The 21,892-nt window shown below is 42.5% G+C and overlaps 1 protein-coding gene across 3 annotated transcripts in view; it reads right to left on the bottom strand.

The window, feature by feature from the left end:
- The window catches only part of ATP11B (ATPase phospholipid transporting 11B (putative)), a 2,792,721-nt gene that overhangs the window by 982,181 nt on the left and 1,788,648 nt on the right, over positions 1 to 21,892 (bottom strand). For all 3 annotated transcript variants that reach the window (XM_044070307.1, XM_044070308.1, XM_044070309.1), the window contains exon 24: positions 2,147 to 2,274. In XM_044070307.1, coding sequence (XP_043926242.1) covers positions 2,147 to 2,274 — 128 coding nt within the window. The remainder of the gene's footprint in view (positions 1 to 2,146; positions 2,275 to 21,892) is intronic.

Consider the following 21,892-nt stretch of genomic DNA (forward strand, 5'->3'; position numbering starts at 1 on the left):
TGCAGCACTGGAGAATTTTGAGAGAAACAATCTTTCAGCTAGGAATATTTATGGATGGGAACTGGGACCCGACTTGTAATTGTGAGGTTGAATTGGGTGTCTCAGATTAGACTTCCGAACAAGTTTATGAGAATAATTGGTAATGAAGTTGTGAATTTACTAATGGGAACTCAGAATTAATACATTGCTTACCCATAAAAAATAACTGAGTATGACTGGACAGAAATTATCTCACAGAAGCATGTGCATTTAATTGAAAGCTTTGAAACACATCCATAACTGTTATCAAATCATGCACTACTAAAACTGATGATGATGATGCAAGATAATGAAGCAAAATGAGGCAATTGCACTGTCCTACATATTTGTTAAAAAGAGTGGAATTTATGGAACGCGTACTGGAAATGATATGAAAGTTACTAGGGCCGACAGAAATTATTTTAGACAAACCACTGAAGCGACTAAACAAAAGATAATACAAAAAATGAAAAGTTGGAAGATCTTGATTTTTATATATGGATGGCAAAATATAAGCAATAGGATTTTTTTAGTCTGTTTAGTCTTACATACACAGTTCAGGTGTATTTTTATCAATGACAGAATTTGTAGATAATGATTAACACAGAGCTGAAGGAAATGCATTTATGAGAGGAAGACAACAGTAAAGTGGGATAAGCTGATTCTACCCATGGAACAAAGTTTTAGGTTTACCTGATTTGAAGGATTACTTCAGAGCTACAAAGTTAAGACTCATCTAAAGTAACTCAAGCAGAAGGTTATAAATGAAAGTGAAAAATGGATGGTGATGAAACGGGAGGTGTGTGTGGGGTGGGGGGGGTGGGGGGGTGTCATATAAACAGTCCAGTATTTTGGATGCAAAACCTTAAAAAGAATAAAAACAACCACTGAACACTTTCTGTTACTTTATAATTTGATGTAAGAAATGAACCAACATGGAAATGGAGAAACGATATTTTAACAATCAGGATTGGTTGCAAGTATAGGTATATGGCACAGAAAATAGGTTAGAGGGGCTGGAATTTGCTGGAAGAAATCAGCAAAGGAACAAAGGCATTGGGAAGCAAGCATCTCCAGAGGGATAGGTAAATGAGTACGCTGAGGCTAATGAGAAGTTTGGACTGCAGGTTAGAGACTGCCATCCCTATAAATGATTGACAATAGAGTACAGACAAAGAGAAAGGGATAGGGGAGTGCTAAATTAAAGACTGGCCAATTGTGCCTTTTCTTGGTTTCCCCATTGTTGAACTCATTCATGCATGGCTTCTGTTTAGCTGAGTCTAGAATAGAAGATACCATTAAAACCAGATAAATATTTAAGGCATATAAAATGCTGCATGATAACTAAGAATTGATGAGTGGAATTTAGAAAAGATTAGGCAACGAGAATGGAAAGACAGTTTAGAGAAGAACAATGGAAAGAAATCTGTAAGGACCCCAAGTAAGCACCAAAGTGCAGGATTACAATTTGTTTGAGTGGAAGTTTTGAGTTTTCATAAGCATCTTTATTCAACAAGCAGCTTTCAGAGGACTTTTCCTCAAGTAGAATGCAAATGGTGGTGGTGCAATGGGCAACTGGTAACAATTTGGCAGATTTTAAAAATCACCTACAGGATACTTTGCCAAGAACTACAGGAACAAATAGTTTTAACTAAGGAAATTATTGTTTGAACTGGAGATATAGGATCTGAATTATCTAGACATACTAAGGCCTTACTAAGCGCAATGCTTCTGGCTGTCAAGAAAGCAATACTAGAAAATGGAAATCAAATTCTAAATAATTCTAAATTTGTCTTGCAGATGGCACAGAGGATTAAGGAGCTGCTAATGAGTGGTTTCCTGTGGTTCGGTTGTTCTGGGTTTGATTCCCTTAACCTCCATTACCTAACTGTTTGACTCTAAGCAGGTCACTTAATCAGACAGTGCTCCCAGGTGGACTCTGAAAAGGTCTGTGCATATCAGTGCTCTACCCCATTTAAAAAATACAAATAAAAAATGATTAATACAAAATAAGACAACTATAACTGAAGTAATAAACACTGTAAATCACAAGAGATAGATGTTGCTTTTACCTTGCTGCACTGATCCACTAAAATGAAAACAAAATCCACAAAATGGGCACACATACCTATAAAGTGTCGGCTTTGTGTGTAGTACATGAGGATGTATATGCTGTTCAAACAGGCTGTATATCAAGATGGGTAAAGAAGTGAAGCAGATGTTGTATAAAGTCAAGTATACACTGTCATAAAGTGTCTGTAAAGAAAAAAAAAATTATGTTGGAGCAGCTTAGTTTGCAAAGTGCTACTGTTGAATATGCAAACTTTTTTTTTTTTTGTTTAAACTTCGGGACAAGAAATGTTTCCATTGAATTAATGCAATAGTTACACATCCAACATATTCCATTGTGAAGAACTGGACTAACACCCTACTTCACAGCACAATTCATAACAGACTGCTGTCCTACTAAAACTATCGAAACTAATATGCACACATTTCACAATACACATTATAACCACTTCTGTCCTCTTAAAAAGTAGCACAGATGATCTTCCATTCCCCAACTGCATAAGGTATATGAAGGCTCATCTGATGTATAAAAGCTCAATTTCCACAGCACGCTTTTGTTTTCCTAATAGCAGAAATGGAACTTGCTATCATATTTCTGCACTTTACTGTTGAAGTGCACCATCAAACCTATCAACTCTCAGATTACGAAGCACTTGGGATCATTAATTTAAGACTAGAATTCATCAGTCCTTCGAATTTTATGTGAGGGAAAAGTGACGGGTTCTTATTTTTGCAATGGCTACAGACTCATTTGCTAAAGTATTGTATACTTATGTAGTAAAATTCTCATCAGATTGAAAAGCTTATCTGCCATCTACATCAGTTTTGTTACACTACACATACTAAGATGCTGTCTTTTCCTACTCCTGTTAAAGCTTATTAGAAGTTTACTACAAAGTGATAATAAATGATATGTGTGTATAAGTGTGCACGAGCACACACACACACACACACACACACACACACACACACACACACACACACACACACACACACATACGCATGTATATAATTGGAGGGGTTGAGGGTAGGAATGAGTAGCATTTGTCGACTTGCTGATCACAGGGAGAGGAAAGCAGCTTGATCCACTGCCACACCACAACAGGAGTATGGAGGGATAGCTGGCAACAAATGGGTTGTGGTGACACCATGCTACCAGTAAGGTGGGCAAGGACTGGTCCTGCCTAGTTCTTATGCATGTGCCTTCCCAGGTAGCAGCATTTGTGCTATCACAGCCTTTGTGGGGTGGTGTTAGGCTTGACAGAGAGGGGCAGAGGCTGCATAACTGGAGATGGGCCAATTGCTTAACACCTGAAACTCACCCTCTGCAAGGAATGAACAGCCTAATTTGTCTCACTCTAGCTGAGGATTCTTGCCCTAGCTGGGGAATTAATGAGCCTGGATCTCTTCCTGTAGGAGAAAAAAAAAAAGTTATGTACTCACCATAACGTTCCATCTGTGTTGTCCATTTTCATTCTTCCTCAACTCTTGGGTTTGAATCTGATTATCAGATCCAACTCAGCCACTTCTACTAGCTTGTGATCACTGAAAACTCTCGAGCTCTTCCTTTCCCATAATGTCCTAGTCCCTAACATACCTCAGATCTTGTTTGCGGCCCCTCACATCTGTAAAACATTGCAGAAGAATAAAACAGTAGGATAAATAACAAAATCTGGGACCCAAACAAAGGAACAAGATTCCTTCAGCATCTTCAATCCTTCAAAAAGGCAACAAGGAGGGGGGTTGGTGGGAGGGGAAGTTGAAGAAGAATGAAAATGGACAACACAGATGGAACATTATTGTGAGTACATAATTTCTTTATCTGATTATGTCAATATTCATTAGTTCCTCAACTCCTGGGACAGAGTCCCCAGCTACCCAAATTCCAGGAGGACTCTAAGGAAGGATATTCCTCAGCATCACTGAGTCAAAGGCCACTCTAACCATAGAGACCAGATCTAATTTGTAAATAGCAGCAAATGAACGAGGACTGATCGAAGTTGCAGCTGCACAGATATCATCCAGAGAAGATCTAGACAAAAAAGCTGTAGTAGTAGCTATAGATCTAGAGGAATGTGCTCTTGGTGGTTTGGATAAAGACGTGCCCAATTTATTATAAAAAAAAAAAAAAAAGTTATGTGCTCACCATAACATTCCATCTGAGTAGTTCTGCTTCATTTGTCTTCAACCTGTGGGTTACGGAGCCGTATCGGATCTGAGCCAGCAACTTTTGCTAGCATCTGCTCTGAGCTCCAAACTCCTCCCCTTACCCATAATACACCTCCACTACCTTCCATCCCCAGATCGAGTTTGCTGAACCTTATACTGATAACCCAACCTGAAAAAATTACTCATGACCTATACTGCAGCCCGTAGGCTGATTATACACCAAGGTCCGGGGGAAGGAGGGAGGGACGGTTGAAGACAAATGAAGTAGAACTACTCAGATGGAACATTATGGTGAGTACATAACTTCTTTATCTGAAGTAGTTTACTTCATTTGGTCTTCAACCTGTGGGACAGAGTCCCCAGCTACTAACCTCCTGGGAGGCCCTCATGGAAGGATATTCTGGAGCACGGCGGAACCAAGGGAAGCTCTCCTTCTGGAAGTCCAACCCAATTTGTAATGAGAAATAAACGTATGAGATGAGGACCAAGTAACTGCAGAACAAATGTCATCCAAAGACACTCTAGACCAAAAGGCTGTAGACGTAGCCATGGACCTAGTGGAATGGGATTTCACCTGACCTGGAGGAGACATGCCTCTGTCATTATAGACCTAAAAGATGCATGAAGAAATCCATCTAGCAATAGTGACCTTGGAGATAGGTTCCCCAAAAAGGGTTTATAGAAGGATACAAACAAGTGATCAGATTTACAGAAATTTTTTGTCCTGTGTAAATAGAATCATAACTGTCTATGAACATCCAACAGGTGGAGTTTGCATTCCATCTTGTTATTAAAATTAGGAAAATGCACAGACAAACTGATGGTCTGATTGATACTGACTTGTGACACCACCTTAGGAAGAAAAGATGGATTGGTTCGAAGGAAAACCCTATCTTTGTGAAAAATCATGTAAGGAACTTTGATGGACAAGGCCTGCAATTCTGAAACCCTTTTGGCAGAGGTAATACCCACCAGAAAAGCTGTTTTCCAAGATAAATATTTCAGATTTGCAGTCGCGGCAGGCTCAAAAGGTGGAGAGATCAAAGCTTGAAGAACCATAGTAAGGTCCCATGGGGGAACAGGGTCTTTGACCGGGGGGTGTAACAAAAAGGTGCCGTTAATAAAGGCTTTACACAGACTGGAAGAGGCTAAAGAGGCAGAATTCTCGCCCACATGAAAATGAGAAATAGCAGCCAACTGAACCTTGACAGTAGAAGAACTAGCTCTGTGTTGAAAAATTTCAGCTAGAAAATCAAGAATGCTGGAAATAGGAGCCATGAAAGGGTCTAAACTCCTTTGAGAAGCCCAAAAGGAAAAACGTTTCAACTTGCTGCGATAAACCTTCCTGGTTGAAGACTTACAAGCAGCCAGCAAAATAGATCTAACTGAGGAGGATAGTCCAGGACTGCTAGCAATCAGGGGAACTGGAGCAGCCAAGCTGTGAGCTTCGGAATGTCCAGATTCAGATGAGGCACCCCCGAAGGGTGTGAAATTAGATCCTGAATGGGATCTAGAATCCAAGGCAGAGTCAGAAGGTGAGACCAAAGGAAGGGAAACCATACCTGGCGAGGCCAGAACGGGGCAATGAGGATGACTTTGCTCCCCAGTCGACGAGCTTTCTGTAGAAACCTTGGAATAAGAGGTACTGGCAGGTAAGCATACAGAAGACAGGGAGGCCAAGAGGTTCAGAGAAAAAACTCGCTGCACTTCGTGTTGGAATGAGATGCGAACAGATCACAGCAAGGTTGATCCCATTCGCTGAAGATCTGTTCTGCTACTAAAAGATTCAAAGACCACTTGTAAGGTATTAGAATGGTCCGACTTAGCCTGTCCACCAGGATGTTGGACCGTCCCGGAATGTGCGTTGTGATGAGAAAGTGACTGGTGGAGATCTCCCATTCCCACACTCTCATGGCCTCACAAGAAAGGGGGTAAGATCTGGTCCCTCCCTGTTTGTTGATATACCAGACCAATGACATGTTGCCTGAATGAATTTCAATCGTTCCCAGAGGAAGAAAGGCATGAAGGGCCTGTAACGCTAGAAGGACCACCCTCATCTCTAGGACATTTATGTGCAAGCTGGTCTCTAAGGAGGACCACAGGCCTTGGATTGTCCTGCCCAAACAATGCCTCCACCACCCAAGTTGGGAGGCATCCGTGGTCACTGTGGATTGGGCTGGGGCTGAAACAAAGGGCTGTCCCTCCAAAATGCCCAGAGAGCACATCCACCATATGAGTGACGACAGACAGACTAGACTGAATTGAATTGGATATGCCAATGGCAGTTCTAACAGGGACCACTGTACAGCTAGAGTCCACTGTAGAATTCTCAAGTGTAACTGGGCACATGTGAGAAGGGTTATGGTCACCGCCATTGAGCCTAAGGCCCGCAACACTGATTCCGCTGTTGATAGAAGAGAGTAGTAGATCAGGGAGACATGCATCCTCAGGTTTGGAACTCTCTTTGAGGTCAGGAAGATTTTGCACTGAAGAGCATCTATTCTGGCACCAATGTAGTCTATCACCTGTACAGGATCTAGAAGAGATTTGGATGTGTTGATTATGATCCCCAAACACAGGGCAATAGTCAGGAAATAATCCCCTGGTTTGGGAGAATAGACGCCTGGTGGGAGCAGTGAGGAGCCAATCGCCGACATACAAATAGACCTGAATATCCTGAAGCCTCAGGTGAGCCGCTACCACCACCATCACTTTGGTAAACACCCTGGGGGCTGTGGTGAGAAAATGGTAATGATTGACTCCTAGCTGGAAGCGGAGGAACCTCCTGGAGCTTCTGTCCATTTTTATGTGATAGCAAGCATCCTGGAGGTCTAACGAGCACATCTAGTCGCTCTCTTGCAGGTACTGCATGATTGCATGACAGCCTGTAATGTGACCATCCAGAACTTCTCTTTGGCAACTGACAGGTTCAGGGTAGAGAAGTCCAGAATGGGCCTTAGGTCCCCCGTTTTCTTTGGCACCAAAAATAACCTGGAGTAGAAGCCCTATCCAGACTGATCTGGGGGGGATGGTTTTAGCGGCTCATTTTTCTAGCAGCATTGGAAATTTCCTACTGCCTCCCTTTGCTTTCCTAAAACAAAGAAAAGACACCGATTTCTTTACCAAAGTTATCCATTATGGATTGTTTAAAGATTAATTGTTGATTGTATAAAGGTGGTGGCTTGGAGAGGAAATTTTATCTGAAGAAGTTGTGGGACGAAAACGTAAATTTGAGCTTGTCAGCGTTTATCTTGGATGTTTGTTCATGTAATTATTAAAGTCCGTTGAGTGCTACTAACAGTAATGTAATGTGCTGAAATGGCAGAAGCATGAATCTTAATTGAAGAGAAAGATAGGCCCTTGTGGAGCATTTCTGTTAAATAATCTAGAATATGAGGTAAGCTGGGCACCGTTGTGCCCATCCCCTGAGCCTGGCTCCAGGAACAGTATCTTTGCCACTTTTCCGAATAGGATTTTTCTAGTACTAGGCCTCCTTGCCTCAAGAATGACATCCAGCACCTGCTTACTGAAGGGTGTAGAGGTGAGCTCAGGGAATTAGCCAGGCTGCAAGGTTCAGGGTTTGAAAGTGAGGGTGCAGAATCTGGCCCGCCTACTGGGACAGCAGGGAAGGGGTCTGAAGCAGGTACCATGGTTGCAGCACTGTGTGTGCAAAAGGGGGTACCAGTGCTGGCGTGGTCAGTCTGGGGCAATCAGTATTGTCCTTGGCTTGCCCTGTTTGATCTTTAGTAGAACCTTTGAGAGGAGAGGCAGAGGGGGAAAGGCATAAATTGAGAGGCTTTCCCAGGTAAAGGACAGGGCATCTACTTTCCAAGCTTGACTGTGGGGAGTTCTGGTGCATAATTTGTTCAATTAGTGGTTCTGAGGGGAGGCAAACAGGTCGACCTCTGGAGTCCCCCATTTGTTCCTCAAGAGCTTGAATATTTTGGGTTCCAGTTTCCATTCGTGTGGGTCCATGAGATTTCTGCTTAAGTCATCTGCCAGTGAATTTAGTTTGCCTGGCAGGAACTGAGCTTACAGGTTCACTTGGTATCTCAAGGCTGTGTTCCACAGAGCCATGGCTAGTCTGCAAAGTGGGTAGGAATGGGTTCCCCCCCTGCTTTTATGTACCACATAACTGTGATGTTGTCTGTCTTTACCAATAGTTGTCCTGGAAGAATACGGTATTTGAAGGCTGTCAGAGCATTCTGTACAGCTAACATTTCTTTTTGATTGATATGCAGGTGCATCTGTTTTGGGTTCCATTTGCCCTGAATGCACTGCCCTGCCATGTGAGCCTCCCCATGCATAGTCTGATGTGTCTGTTAGGGTTTGGGTGGCGGGGGGTAGAGTGAAAGGGAGTCCCTTGTTGTGGTAGCAGGCCTCTGCCCACCAAAGGAACTCTGCCCTTAGACAAGGAATGATAGGAATCATTGTTTCCAGGTCCTAAGAATGTTGACATCATAGACTTTTAAGATACAACTGAAGTTTCCTCACATGCAATCTTGCATATGGAATTAACAGAATGCAAGAGGCCATGAACCCTAGGGCTTGGAGGATTTTCCTTGCAGATAGCTGGGTTTTTGTGGCCAGTAGGTTGAAGTAGGTTGTCAAATAAACTTGTTTCTCCGGAGTGAGGAATGCCATCTGGGAAGTTGTGTTTCAGCTTGCTCCCAGGAATACAATCTGTTGGCAGGGTACTAGGTGTGATTTCTTCTCATTGATGGTGTACCCCAGTGAGGTCAGAAGTCTCTTTACAAATGCCAGGTGTTGTAATAGCAAGTCCTGACTTTCTGCCTGAATCAGTCAATCATCCACGTATGGGTAAATCTGAATATTTCTCTGCCTGCAAAATGCAATGACTGCAGCTAGTCACTTTGTTAATACCCTGGGCGCAGTAGATAAGCCAAAGAGAAGTGCAGAGAACTGATAGTGCATGGAGCCCACCCTGAAACGTAGGTACTGTCTGCAGGATTCCCTTATTGGGATGTGCAGGTAAGCTTCTTTTAAGTCTAGGGTTGCCAGCCAGGCATCCTCGGCTAGCATAGGAAGAAGCTGTTGAAGAGTTAGCATTTTGAATTTTGGAATCACCAGAAAGATGTTGAGAATAGACAGGTCCAGGATAGGATGCCAGGAGTTTTCTTTTCTGGGAACCAGGAACAGTCTTGAATAAAAACCTTGTCTGCTTTGTTCTGCTAGAACAAGTTGGATAGCCCTGATACTAAGGAGAGAAAGCACTTGTTTTTGGGCCTCTGCCCACTGATTTGGGGGAGGTCTGGCCATCCACTTGGGGTTGGGAGTGAGTGGAAGTGGAATCTGTATCCTATGTTTAAAACCCATTTGTCCTGAGTAATGAGTTCCCAGTTTTTTTGCATGCATGACAAGCTTTCTTCCTAAGGGAGCAAGTAGTTGAGCAGGGCTTGGAAGAATTCAGGATAAGTCATTGTGCTGTTTTCCATAGGGGGAGGCTTGCTACTCCCTGCTTTGGAAGTGGGAGCCCCCCACTGCTTAGATCTGTGCATAGCCTGAGACTGAAGCCTTGGTGGTCTGCTGCTCCTGGGTCCAGACAGTTCTTTGAAGGCCAATGCCTACTGAATCTAGGTGGCTGTACTTGTAAGAATTTTTAACAGTTTGCATAGATTTAGCTTTTTCCTCCATCCTTTTGAGGACTTCTGCTTTGTTGCCAAAAAGGCTGTCTTGGTTTAAGGGTGCATCCAGTAATTTAGCTTTCACATGATCTGGCAAGTTTTGTTCCTTAAGCCAAGTATGCCTTCTCAGTGCAGACGCAGTGACAGCAGCCCTGCAAGATGCTTCTAAAGCATCAAAACCACATCATAAAGTATGTTTACAAACTTGTTCAGCAGAATGCATTAACTCTTGCAAATCTTTGTGTTCAGCACAGTCAGGAATCAACATCATTTTCTGTTTAAGTAGTCCCATAATATGCTGCTGATACTTTAACATATGAAACTGGCAATTTAAAGCACTAATGGCCAAAGTAGCAGAAGTGTATACCTTCTTACCCCATCTGTCTAAAGCTCTAGAGTCACCAGCAGAAAGGGTAATATTTTTGGCAGTAGCAGCCGTAATGCCATTTGGTCCTTGGGAAATGGTCTTTGGATCCGCAGTAGGATTCTTGAAGAGGAATTTGTGAGAGTAAGGTACTCTGTAGTACCCGTCAGGTTTTCCTGGGAGCCGGAAGCAAAGTGTCTGGGGTAAGGCTGGATTCCAAGAAAACATCATCTACAATCTCCAGAACAGGAGGGATAGCTACAGGCCTGTGTTGAGGCAGGAGTAAAAATTCCCTAAGTCTCTTTTTGGACTCAGAATAGTCCTGGCTTTCCCAGTGGAAATGCTCCCTAAGGGTATGCAGGGTTTCTCCAAAAGAAAAATCTTCTGGAGGGGAAGCAGAGGGAATGGAATCCTCTGCATCAGAATCCTCATAAGTAGATAAGGGGAAATCCTGGTAGTCAGAAGGAACAGAGATATCAGATTCCTGATCAGAAGAATCAGAAAGAAAATCAGTTCTAGGCCACTTAGAGGAGGAAGGCTGGCTTCCCCTAATTAAGGTAATAAGGTCTTCAGCCATTCTAATCATTTGTTTTTGAGGTATATGGGCCTGAGAATGTGGTTTGGTCGGTTTTCTAGGCGTAGTGCAAGCTTTAGGCCTGAGGAATTCTGTATTCTTAGCTTGAAATGAAGTAATCGGTTTAATATGGAAATCGGTAGGCCTAAATACACCCCCAGAAGCTGGTGCCTGCACAGCGGCTCCGGACCCATCCAAGGTAGAGACACCAGCAGGTTCCATAGTCGAAGAAGCATCTCGCGGCATACCGGACTCCGAACTGGTCTCAGTAGAGGCCTGCGAATCTGTAGTAGCGGGTATCAGGGGCTGCGAAAGTGCCTCACTGAGTACCGGTGGACAGGTGACTAGCTTAACAGAAGCATTGTCGGCAGTTTTGAACATATGCGGTCTGTCTCTGTCTTTATCCTTACGTTTTTTCGGAAGATCGGTAGTCGGATGGCTTAATGAAGCCATTTCGGAGTAAAGAGAACGAGAAAGAAAGTATTTAGCTACAAAAATAGCCCGACGATGAATACTTCGGGCGTTGAACAAAGCACAAAACTGACAGCGAGGGACGTCATGTGCTGGGCATAAACAGGTGATGCAGTAAGAATGAAAATCTCTAAGAGGTATTTGCTTTCCACAGGCAAGACAATTGTTCATTTTTTCTGACGTCGGTTAGAACAAGAGAAAAGGATCCCCAATGGGGTACTTATCTTTTAGAAGATTTCAGGTCTGAAACTAGAAAATGAAAATTTCAGGAGTTGGCCGAAATGCCCTTGTGAACTGCTTCTGCTTCGGGCACCGTAAGGCAAGAAAGACTGATGTAATGGCATTGGCTGCATGTTTTATACCCCTGACTTGACGTCATGGAAGAAGCGACAGCATCCAACACAGAAATCCAAAGACTTTGGTATTCAGGCCAGCTGAGGGCTACCTGCAGGCAGATAACCCAAATGTGATGACTGCAACAGTGAAACACGAAGAACATCTGAGCCGAGGGGAGTCACAGATTCGTAAAGTTTTTACAGGTGAAGGGAGTTCGGAGACCACTTTTGCTTTTCCCTCGCCTTCAATTCTCTCTCTCTCTCTCTTTCTCTCTGCCCCTTTTCTCCTCCATTTCCACAGGCTTTTGTATATGGGGTGGATTCCCAGTCTGGGAGGGAGGAGAAGCCAGGGGAAGAGAGGAAGGAGAGGCGGCCACAGCAGCCGCTGTGACCAAAGCCGGAGATGAGGAAACAGTCTCTGAAGGAGGCCTTCCTATCCTTAATGGCGCGGGGGTTGAAGCCTGCACATATACTGTAGTCCACACACAGATGGGCCACGCTCAAGCACATAACACACAGAGTGTGGCCATCCGCAGAGGATAATTTATGGCCACACTGCGTTGGAAAATAGGCTTGTCAGCCATACTATCAGAAGAAATAAAATTGAAGAAAAAAAGTTTCTTTCTTTCTGACACACACACCCACTCTCCACATTCATACACAGAAAACACTGAGAGGGGGAGGGGAAGCAAAAATCCACACAACAAAATAACCTACTCTAAGTACCCTTAGACACTACAACTCAACGCACCAAGCCAGGGGAGGAGAAAGGGGAACCTATACTAACACTACCTACGATTTTGAAAGAAAAAGAAATTCAAAAGGTTTTTACCCACTTGACAAAGTTGGAGCTCAAGAGATCATGATGCATAAGCTATTCACGGCAAACAAGATCTGCGGATGGAAGGCAGTGGAGGTGAATTATGGGTAAGAGGAGGAGTTTGAAGCTAGGAGCAGATGCTAGTAAAAGTTGCCGGCTCGGATCAGATATGGATCCGTAACCAACAGGTTGAAGACCAAATGAAGTAAACTACTTCAGATACAAAGGTAATACAATCAGTCAACCATTTTGCAAATGTTACTTTAGAGTCTGATTTGCCCAATTTTTTAATCTGAAAAAAACACAGTTCTGCTTTTCTAAATTTTTTTGTTCTATGTAAGTAGAATTGGAGTTGTCTGTGAGCATTTAATAGGTGTAAATATACACTGTCATTGATGCTAGACAACACAGGCTTCTTTATTTGAAAAATTTGGAAAGAAGACTGGTAGGTTGATAGTTTGATTGATATTAGATTCACCGTTTGAAGAAAGGAAGGAATGGTTCTCACGGATACTCTATCGTTATGAAAAATCAAATAAGGGGGCTTAGATGTCGAGGCCTATAATTCTAAAACTCTTTTGGCAGACATAAAAGTTATTAAAAATAGTTTTCCAGGTTAAAAAATTTAGTTCAGTTTTAGTTGAAGGTTCAAATGGAGACTGGGATAGAGCTTCCAAGGCTGTATTTAAATCTCAAGGGGAGTAGGATCTTTAACTGGAGGTCTAACAAAAAAATTCCTCTTAGAAAGGCTCTACAAAGTTTGGAGGATGCTAGAGATTAATTATTTATTTCTATATGAAAGTTGGAAATGGCAGTTAATTGTACTTTAACAGTAGAAGAACTAGCTCCTTCACTGAAAATTGAGGCTAAAAATTCCGGAACTTTAGAAATAGAGGCAAAAAAGGGATCCAATTGTTTTTGTTGTGCCAGAGTTACAAATCTTTTCCGTTTGCTTTTATAAAGTTTCCAAGTGGAAGCTTTGTGGGATGACAAAAAAAAGTGACAGACCAGGGAGAAGAGCCAGTGTTGTCTAGCAATCAATGAAACTGGAGAAACCATGTGGTCAACTTTAAGACTGGAATGTCTTGGTGAAATTAATCTGTCAGGTGAGACAGAAGGTCTGGAGCTGGATCCAATGTCCATGGTGGACAAACAAGATGAGATGAAAGAAAGGGAATCCAAATTTGATGAGGCCAATAAGGGGCAATAAGGATTACTGTGCTCTTCGATCGAGATGTTTTCTGAAGAAATATGGGGATTAGGGGTAAAGGGAGACAGGCATAAAACAAACCGGTGGGCCAGTCATGAAGCAGAGCATCTCTCAGTGACTCCACAGGTGGGGAAATGAGGGCAAAGAACCTGACGCATTTGTTGTTGGGGGATGCGAAGCGGTCACAGCATGGTTGGGTCCCATCACTGGAATATCTTCTCCACCACCTTCATGTTGAGAGGCCATTTGTAAGGCATCAGGGCAGACTTGCTCAACTTGCTTGTAATCACGTTGGTTTTCCCTGGAATGTTCGCTGCTATCAGAAAAAGACTAGATGAGATTACCCACTGCCACACACTCAAAGCTTCTCGACACAGGGGACAAGATTTGGTTCCCCCTTGATTGTTTGATGTACCAGACCACTGATATATTGTCTGTCTGAATCGCAACAGTCCTGGTGGGGAGTGTGTCTTGGAAGGGCTGCAATGCTAGGAGGAGGCACTGATGAATTCCAGTGTCTGTGCTGGTTCCAGATGAAATTTATTGAAATTGATTGAAATGCCCAGATGGAAGAACATAAACTCATGATAGAATCAGCTGATGCCTGGTCAAAGCGGTTATGCACCAGTTGTCAAGATATACACCCGGAATCACTGCAGCCTCATGTGAGGTTTCACTACTGACATACACATGGTAAACTCCCTGGGGGCTGTGGTGAGTCCAAAGGGCAGAGTTCTGAATTGGTAATGACTGGCTCCCAGCAAGAAGTGTAGATATCTCCTGGATCGCCTGTTCATTTTGATATGACGGCATGCATCCTGAAGATCTATCAAGCACATCCTGTCGTCCTTGTGCAAAAAAGGCAGAATGGACCGAACCATGACAATCTGGAACTTTATGTATTGAGCTGACTGATTTAGATTGCTGAGATCCAAAACTGGTCTCCAGTCCCCCATTTTCTTTGGCACTAAAGAAAATCTTGAGGAATTTCTGAATACTTTCTAGACTGTGGGGTCCTCTTGGATGACTCTTTCCATCAGCTTGTTTATATCTAGTGCTGCCTTCTCTCTGACTGGGTGGAATATCTGGGAATTTCTTTGAAACCAACAGGAGTGGATGGGAAAATGGTATGAAATAACTTCTGGATATTATCCTCTGCACACATGAATCTGTTGCAATTTCTAACCAGGCTCTCTGGTGCAGGGATAAACAGATCCCTGACTGCCTCCAGAGACAGACAGTTAGCCTCCTTTCAGAAGAATTGCTAGGACCTGTCAGAGAAATCATCACTAGATCCTTGATTGTGTGGACCTCCAATGCTGCGTGGGTGGCATCTTTCACTAGATTCCCCCTTCTGCTCCTGGGGGACTGCATGTGAATCTTGGAAGGGATCCTGGGATTTCTTGAACCACATTTTTTGGCCAACTCATTGACTCCTAGAAAACGTTTGTTGAGGGGTCGAAAAACGCACGCCCACAGCAAAAAGGGTTTGACAATCTTGCTCACACCTACAGTGTGTCTTTCACTTTGGGGGCAAGTAAAGAACTTTGTCAAAGGCAGTACTGATGAAGGAAGCTTTGAAGGGTTCCGCAAAGTCACAAAAGCACATCCAGGCATACCTTTGATGAAAATGCCTGAACTCGCAGCCTGTGGAGTGCCTTCTGCTGTGTGGGAGATGAGCCTCACTGACTAACTGGAAATGGACTGAAGGGTAGCCAAATGCAAGACAACAGTGCTCTCTGCCTTGAAAGATATGGTCCCAGAGAGAGATTTGGAAAGTTCCTTAATCAAATTCCTCTGAAGTCTTCTGGAGTGTGCAACATGTCTCCCAGATCTGTCCAATGCCCTAGACTATCTGTATAGGGGGTGGACACAGGAACTTTGTTCTGCTAGTTCCTTCTTCGTAGCTGCCACTACAATCGTGGTATCAACTGGTACTACCTTGTTTCAAAAGGTTCAGTACTTAGGTGGTGCCAGGATCCTGTTTGTTCTCTTGGGGAATGGTTCAATGGTATCAGGTTCTTTCCACACCCGCCAAGAGACCAAATCAATGAGCTCATCAGTGGGCGGAGTCACCCAAGAGGTAGATGGGCCAGCACAAAAGGCCTCCAAGATTACTGACTCTTCTTGGGAAGGGTTGTCTGGAGACCAAACACCCCTTTGCTTTAGGAGTTTCAGAATGTCTCCAAATGAAACACTGTTGGGTGGTGATCTTGGGGACCCTTACCCCTCATCAAATTCGGTATCTTCTGTGAAAGACACCTGAGGAGATTTCAGGTGCCTCCTTTTACACTTTTTCTTCCAGGGAACATCTTTGTGGGATGTTCTGAAGAAGTGTCGGAAGAAGTCGGTATACTCTGTTGGGTATTATGGTGACTAACTTAGGCTGGCTGTCCCAGTGGTAAGGATGACTGAGGCTCAAGATGCAGAGACGAAAGAGCTAGGGTGGTCAGAGCCGAAGAATGTGGAGAAGTCTGAGTTCTAGGGATATAGAAAGCTTTCTCCATTACCTTGACTGAAGAATGCCTCGGAGAGAAGAAAACCAATGGCTCCAAAAAAACATGCATACAGGCCATAAGCTTCCTCCTTCCCAAAGGTACTGCACTTACAGATGGAGTCGGAGCTAAGCTGTCTAATGCTGAGGCTTCAAGGGGAAGAGACGGCTCTGACAGCTTTGGAGTCAACTCTAACAACTTGGATCTGGTGCCGATGCTACGACTCAGAGTCTCATCCTAGGAGTCGGTCCAATAAGAGATGCCACCAGAGCCGAAGATATCAGTATCTTTGGATCTGATGTGAATGACTCCGGAACTTCATCTCAGACAACTCTGAAGCCAGAGGTCAGATTGGAGGAGAAGTTAACAAGGGGAGGGGGTTGTAATAATAAGGGTTGCCGGACCCAATGGGGTCAGAGCTGGGAGAACTCCAATTTGTATCTGTCTTAAGAGGAACTTCATCATCATACTGTCCAAGTGGCTTCAATCAAGCTTTTGGAAGAACACGTCTAAGATGCTGTCAAAGGTCAAAAAGGGGGAAGATAGTCTAGAGGAAAGTAGATCTGGGGCCAAGACTGGAGATCAGATCCAAGAAGATATTTCTGTTCTGGGTATCTGATCCAATCAGCTCGGATCCAAAGTCTTAGAAAGTTTCAAAGGAGGTTCAAAATCCGGAGCTAAGGAAGTGGTTGGTTCTGGAGAAGGTGTTCTAGAATCCTTTTTCTCTCTCTCTCTTTTTTTTTTTTTTTTTTTTTAAAGGGGTTTGAGCCCCAGATGATGATGATTTAGATGCAGATTTAGAGGGTAGCAAACCTGCAAAAATTAATTTGTTTTTTCTCTTTATAAGGGCCCTAGGGCTAAAGGCCTTAAATATATCACAAAAGGCATCAAGATGTAATGGGCCTACACGTATTTGGAATGCACGTCCAACAAGGGAATCTTGTGGCCATAAGCCGCACATTAGGGTTTCTCAGACATTATTCCAAGGTGAAGGGGAAAAAGGAGAAATGATTTTTTAAGAAGAAGAAGAGAAAAATATACCAACAATAGTACATGCAGAAGCACAAAAAGTACGAAAAAATGCCAGACAGTAATAAAGAGTACACAAATACTTAAGAAATTTGACTAGGGAAGGGGAGAAAGTAGAATAAGAACTATAAAGGTTATAGAAAAGAAAAATTATAAAGATATATTAGTAGAATCTCACTCGGTACCCAAATCGCTAGAACATCGAGAGCAAAACAGTGACCATGTCCATACGCTAAAGCAGCAAACAAGATCTGAGGTATGTTAGAGACTAGGGCATTATGAGAAAGGCAGGAGCTCGAGAGTTTTCAGTGATCCACGAACTGGTAGAAGTGGCTGAGTCAGATCAGAGGATTCGATCTGAGTTGAGGAACAAATGGAAATTGACAACAGTGGGTCAAAAGGGTGCAGGAAGGGATGCTGCTGGGTGAATCATCTGGATGGGGGGGGCTGGACAATTTGAAGTCTGGCAGAACATGCCTTTACAATTTATCCAAAAATTATCAAATTACATGACGAAGTGGTTTACTGATGTTAACTAAAACCTGGATCTACAACAAGTAGACAATACATTAAGAAAGGCATGCTGCAATAAAGATTACGTATGCAGATTCCATTTACAATTTCATTTGTTGAACAGTATGCTAGTGATACAATCTGGGCAAACTCAGCAATATCTTGTCCTTTTCAGGATGATGGGAGGATGTTAAAGCAGTCCTTCTAAAACCGGTTAAATTTTGAAAAGTAGAAACCAATTTACAATGCTTGACCCAAGTACCTGCTGTTACACAAAAATTCCAGGTAGAAACATTACCTGTCTTAGTTCTTTTCTGTCTTACTTTCTATCTTAAGTTAATAGTTTACACCTGATTAGCTGTCTTAAATCATCAAGTTATATCAAAAATCAATGTTTTTTCTGTTTCTGACAATACAGATTCTGTACAAAGTGTTGTAAGCTTTTTAAGTCTTTATTCAGTAATTTCTAGTAAACAGCTGCACTGTTTTTGCCTTTTAAGCAATCAAACTTTTGTAATTACATCCTGTTTTTTTTGAGAGAGAAAGAAATTGAGAATCAGATCGAGTTACAAAAGTTCTGATTGCTTCCAGGGGATGGAATAGGATTGCAGTAAATTGCTTTTGTTGTCTGAAGCATAGGAAAGTGTAGTTACATAAGCAAAGTTGCCATAAACGTAGGTGCTTGAATGATCACTGCTACAACAGATTTAGCCATATGGGTATATCCTGCATAGGATATAACAACTGGCCAGCTTCCAACTCTACAGGACACCTCCCATGTGACTAAACAGCTAATCAGTTTGAGCTTAGCTGACTAAAAAGATGAGTTTGGCCACCAAACTCTTTACAGCTTTCATGCCAGCTGAGAGAAGGAGACAAAGTCCTGACAGGACACTACTAGGAAAATGAAAAATTTCTGTCTCACACCCTGGCATAAACACACAAAAACAAGGGGGATGGAGGAAGGAAGCAGTTACTTCAGCAATAATCATTCTAACATTTACTGAGTGCAAGTTTACTTCTGCAGCTGTACTATGCTCATTATAATCACTGCTTTAGTAGCCTTATCTTAGGGAAAATTATCACAGCTTAAAATAGCTGGGAAATGAAATAGAAAATGCCCAGGAACACTTGGAAAATGGTCCTAGCAAAGCCTGTCCTAGCTCTGAAAAAATAACCTAGGTTATAATGCTTTGTAAAAGTAAGCAGAGGGTCAAGTTGTTGCTTCTACAATACTTAGAGTCCCAAATGTTTCCAAAAACACACAGACGAAGACAAGGCCCTGGTAGAGTGGACCATGAACCTGCCTGAAATAGTTTTATTCTGGTGGGAATAACAAAAGTTAACAACCTGAGAGACATCCATTTGGAAAACAGTCTGTTTTGACACAGGCTGTTCCATGTCTTTACCTTCACAAGAAATGAACTGATATGAAATTCTGAAAGCTTTTGTACTGTCAAGATAGTACCAGAGTTGTCTGTGGACATCCAAGAAATGACAGAGCCTTTCAGTCTGACTTTTGGGTTTTGGAAGAAAATTGGGAGCTGGATAGACTGGCTTATGGTAAACTTGGACACCACTTTAGTCTTAAAAAGAAGGATAAACTCTCAAAGAAACCCTATCTCTGTGGAAAATGAGACAAGGCTGACCCACCATAAGAGCTTGCAACTGAGATATTGCTCTTGCAGAGGCTAGAGCAATCAGCAGAAAGTACAGTTGTGTACACTTAGCATAAATGTAGATGTTCTAGTGTATTTACTGTTGCAGTCATCACTTGTGGGTTATCCCTGCTGGGTAGCCCTCGGCCAGACCGAATACCAGAGTAAAGGATTTCCCTCCTGCATTGGCTGAAGGTTGCCTGACACTGACGTCAGGTCGTCAGGGCCATTACATCAGTCTTTTTTGCCGTGGAGCCTGAAGCAGAAACAGTTTGCAAGTGCGTCAGTCATCCATTGCCAGAGTGAGGCAGAAAACTACTAAAGCTAAGTGCCCTGTTGGGGATTCTTTTCTTGCACTTAACCGATGCCCGAGAAAGTAAATAACTGTCTCTGCTGTGGAAAACAAATACCACACCAAGACTTTGAAAAGATTCCCTAAAGCAGCTTTCCCCTCTCATCACACATTTTGATAACCTCTGCAGCAGAAGATCCAAAAATAAAATTTCTATGAAAATGATAATTCAAAACGTCATTTTTGACATAATCTGGGAGGTTCTGAGAATGTAGACAAGCAAACCTTAAAACAGTTCCAGTGGTAGCAGAACTGAAAGTAGTATCTACAGAGTCATAAACACACTTTAAAGAATGAGTAGTGACCTGGGAAATAAAACTAAATTATACAATGCAGACGTTTCTTCACAAAAGGAAAGTGATGCCAAAACATTCCTCCTACTCTCATAATTATTCAGGACAAACTTCAACATACAAAAATCAAAGTTGCAGAAGCATACACTTTCCCCCAAAACACATCAAAAGTTTTCCCATCCTGATCAGAAGAAGAAGGGTTACAATTAAAATGTTTAGCAGCAGCTAGACTTACTAAAGCTACAGCTGCTGGGCCAGGCCTGTGACTGGTATATAAAAACTTAAAAAATTCTGCTTTTCTTGGGGAAGCTGGCTGTCCGGGAATTTGCAAGCAGTGACCAAAACATCCTACAAGGCTAACAGAACTGGAGGGATAAGAGAAAGTTCTGGAAACTCCAGTTGTAACAAATCATAACTGTTTCTAAGGGACTTCAGCATTTTTGCACTGAAAATATTGGGTTCATTCTGGAAATAGTCTCAGAAAGACAGACTTGCCTCACAGGGAAAAATCAGATACCACGCTCTCCTCAAAATGAGAATCAGAAACCTGAGGATAAAAAAAAATGTATCTCTCCCTTCACAACTCTCTACAAATTCAATTTCTTCAACTTTTTCAGAAAAGAGGAATCCTTTTTTTCTTTTTCTGAAAACTGCCTTACAAGAAGGGTCAAGATCCTATGCCCAAGACCCAGAGACAAGCCCAATAAATTACCCCTGTCATGAGTAAATGACAAGGAGACGATAAGTGTTTGGTTTTCTGTCTCTTTTTGTCAGGAGTTTGTGTAAAAACAGACACAGAATTACCAGCAACAACCAACAGGGATGGGCACAACAAACTGGCTAAAAAGGGGACACATTCCCTGCTCCTTCTCTCATAACCAATAAAAGTGTCTCTCCCATGTCCACTGAGGAGACGCTAACAGCCATAGATAACATGGCCAACCCACAGTCCAAGGTAGCTGCATAGACAACTCTAAAGGAACCCAAAGAAAAAGATGATTGGTCTGAGGAGCCAGCTTTGGGCATTGCACACTCACTCACCTTTAGCTGAGGTAAATTGCCAGCCAGCAGTGGTAGCAAAGGCTGCTTAACCTTTTCATTTTGTGATGGAAGAAGGTCCGACCAAGGTACCAGTACTTTGCTCCACAGTCAAACCAAATGTAATGCTCATTTCCCATGGAAGCATAGCAGCAACAGTCTGCAAAACAGGAGAGTGGCAAAAAAGTGACCCCTCCTCCCAAGAAAAAAAACAGTAAAAAGCACTTTAAACACTCTAATCAGCCCCCAAAAAGTAAAATATTCACAGCTTTCCATTGGAAAAAAGTAGTTTTAAACAACTTTTAACAACTTTAAACCACAAAAGTTAGAGGGCACACCAATTTAAAAGTACACAGTCACAAGACAGTCAACAAAAACACTTTTCCCCTAGCTTAAAACCACTTCTTTTAAAGAAAAAGGTAAGATTTATGGAAAAAAGACAGTTGTGGAAAGTCCCCCCACCCATGAAGAGAACTTATCTGTCCAGCAAAGGAATAATATTAGCCAACCATTGATCCTTGAAAGCCTGCAGAGGAGCATTCTATGAGCTTGGGTGCATGGAAGGTGCTCAGAAACTTTGAAAGCTGGATGGCTGATTTATCCTATGCAGGTTTTAACACCTATAGCTAATCATTACTGCAGCAGTGATCATAATGATGAATATCTTTTTAGTTAAGTATTTAGCTTCTGTTTGTGCCAGTTCCAGACTATCCTACATGAAGCTAAATGGTAATGACTGAAAAAATGTCCTTTTTGCATTCTTAAACTCGGTGTCACTATTGCTGTCTGCTCCTTACATTAATTGGAGAACTCCTTCTCTCTCCTCTTTTATTGGTTA

This window comes from Protopterus annectens, chromosome 4.part1 (assembly GCF_019279795.1).
Source record: "Protopterus annectens isolate FY-2018-M chromosome 4.part1, PAN1.0, whole genome shotgun sequence".
NCBI lineage: Eukaryota > Metazoa > Chordata > Ceratodontiformes > Protopteridae > Protopterus > Protopterus annectens.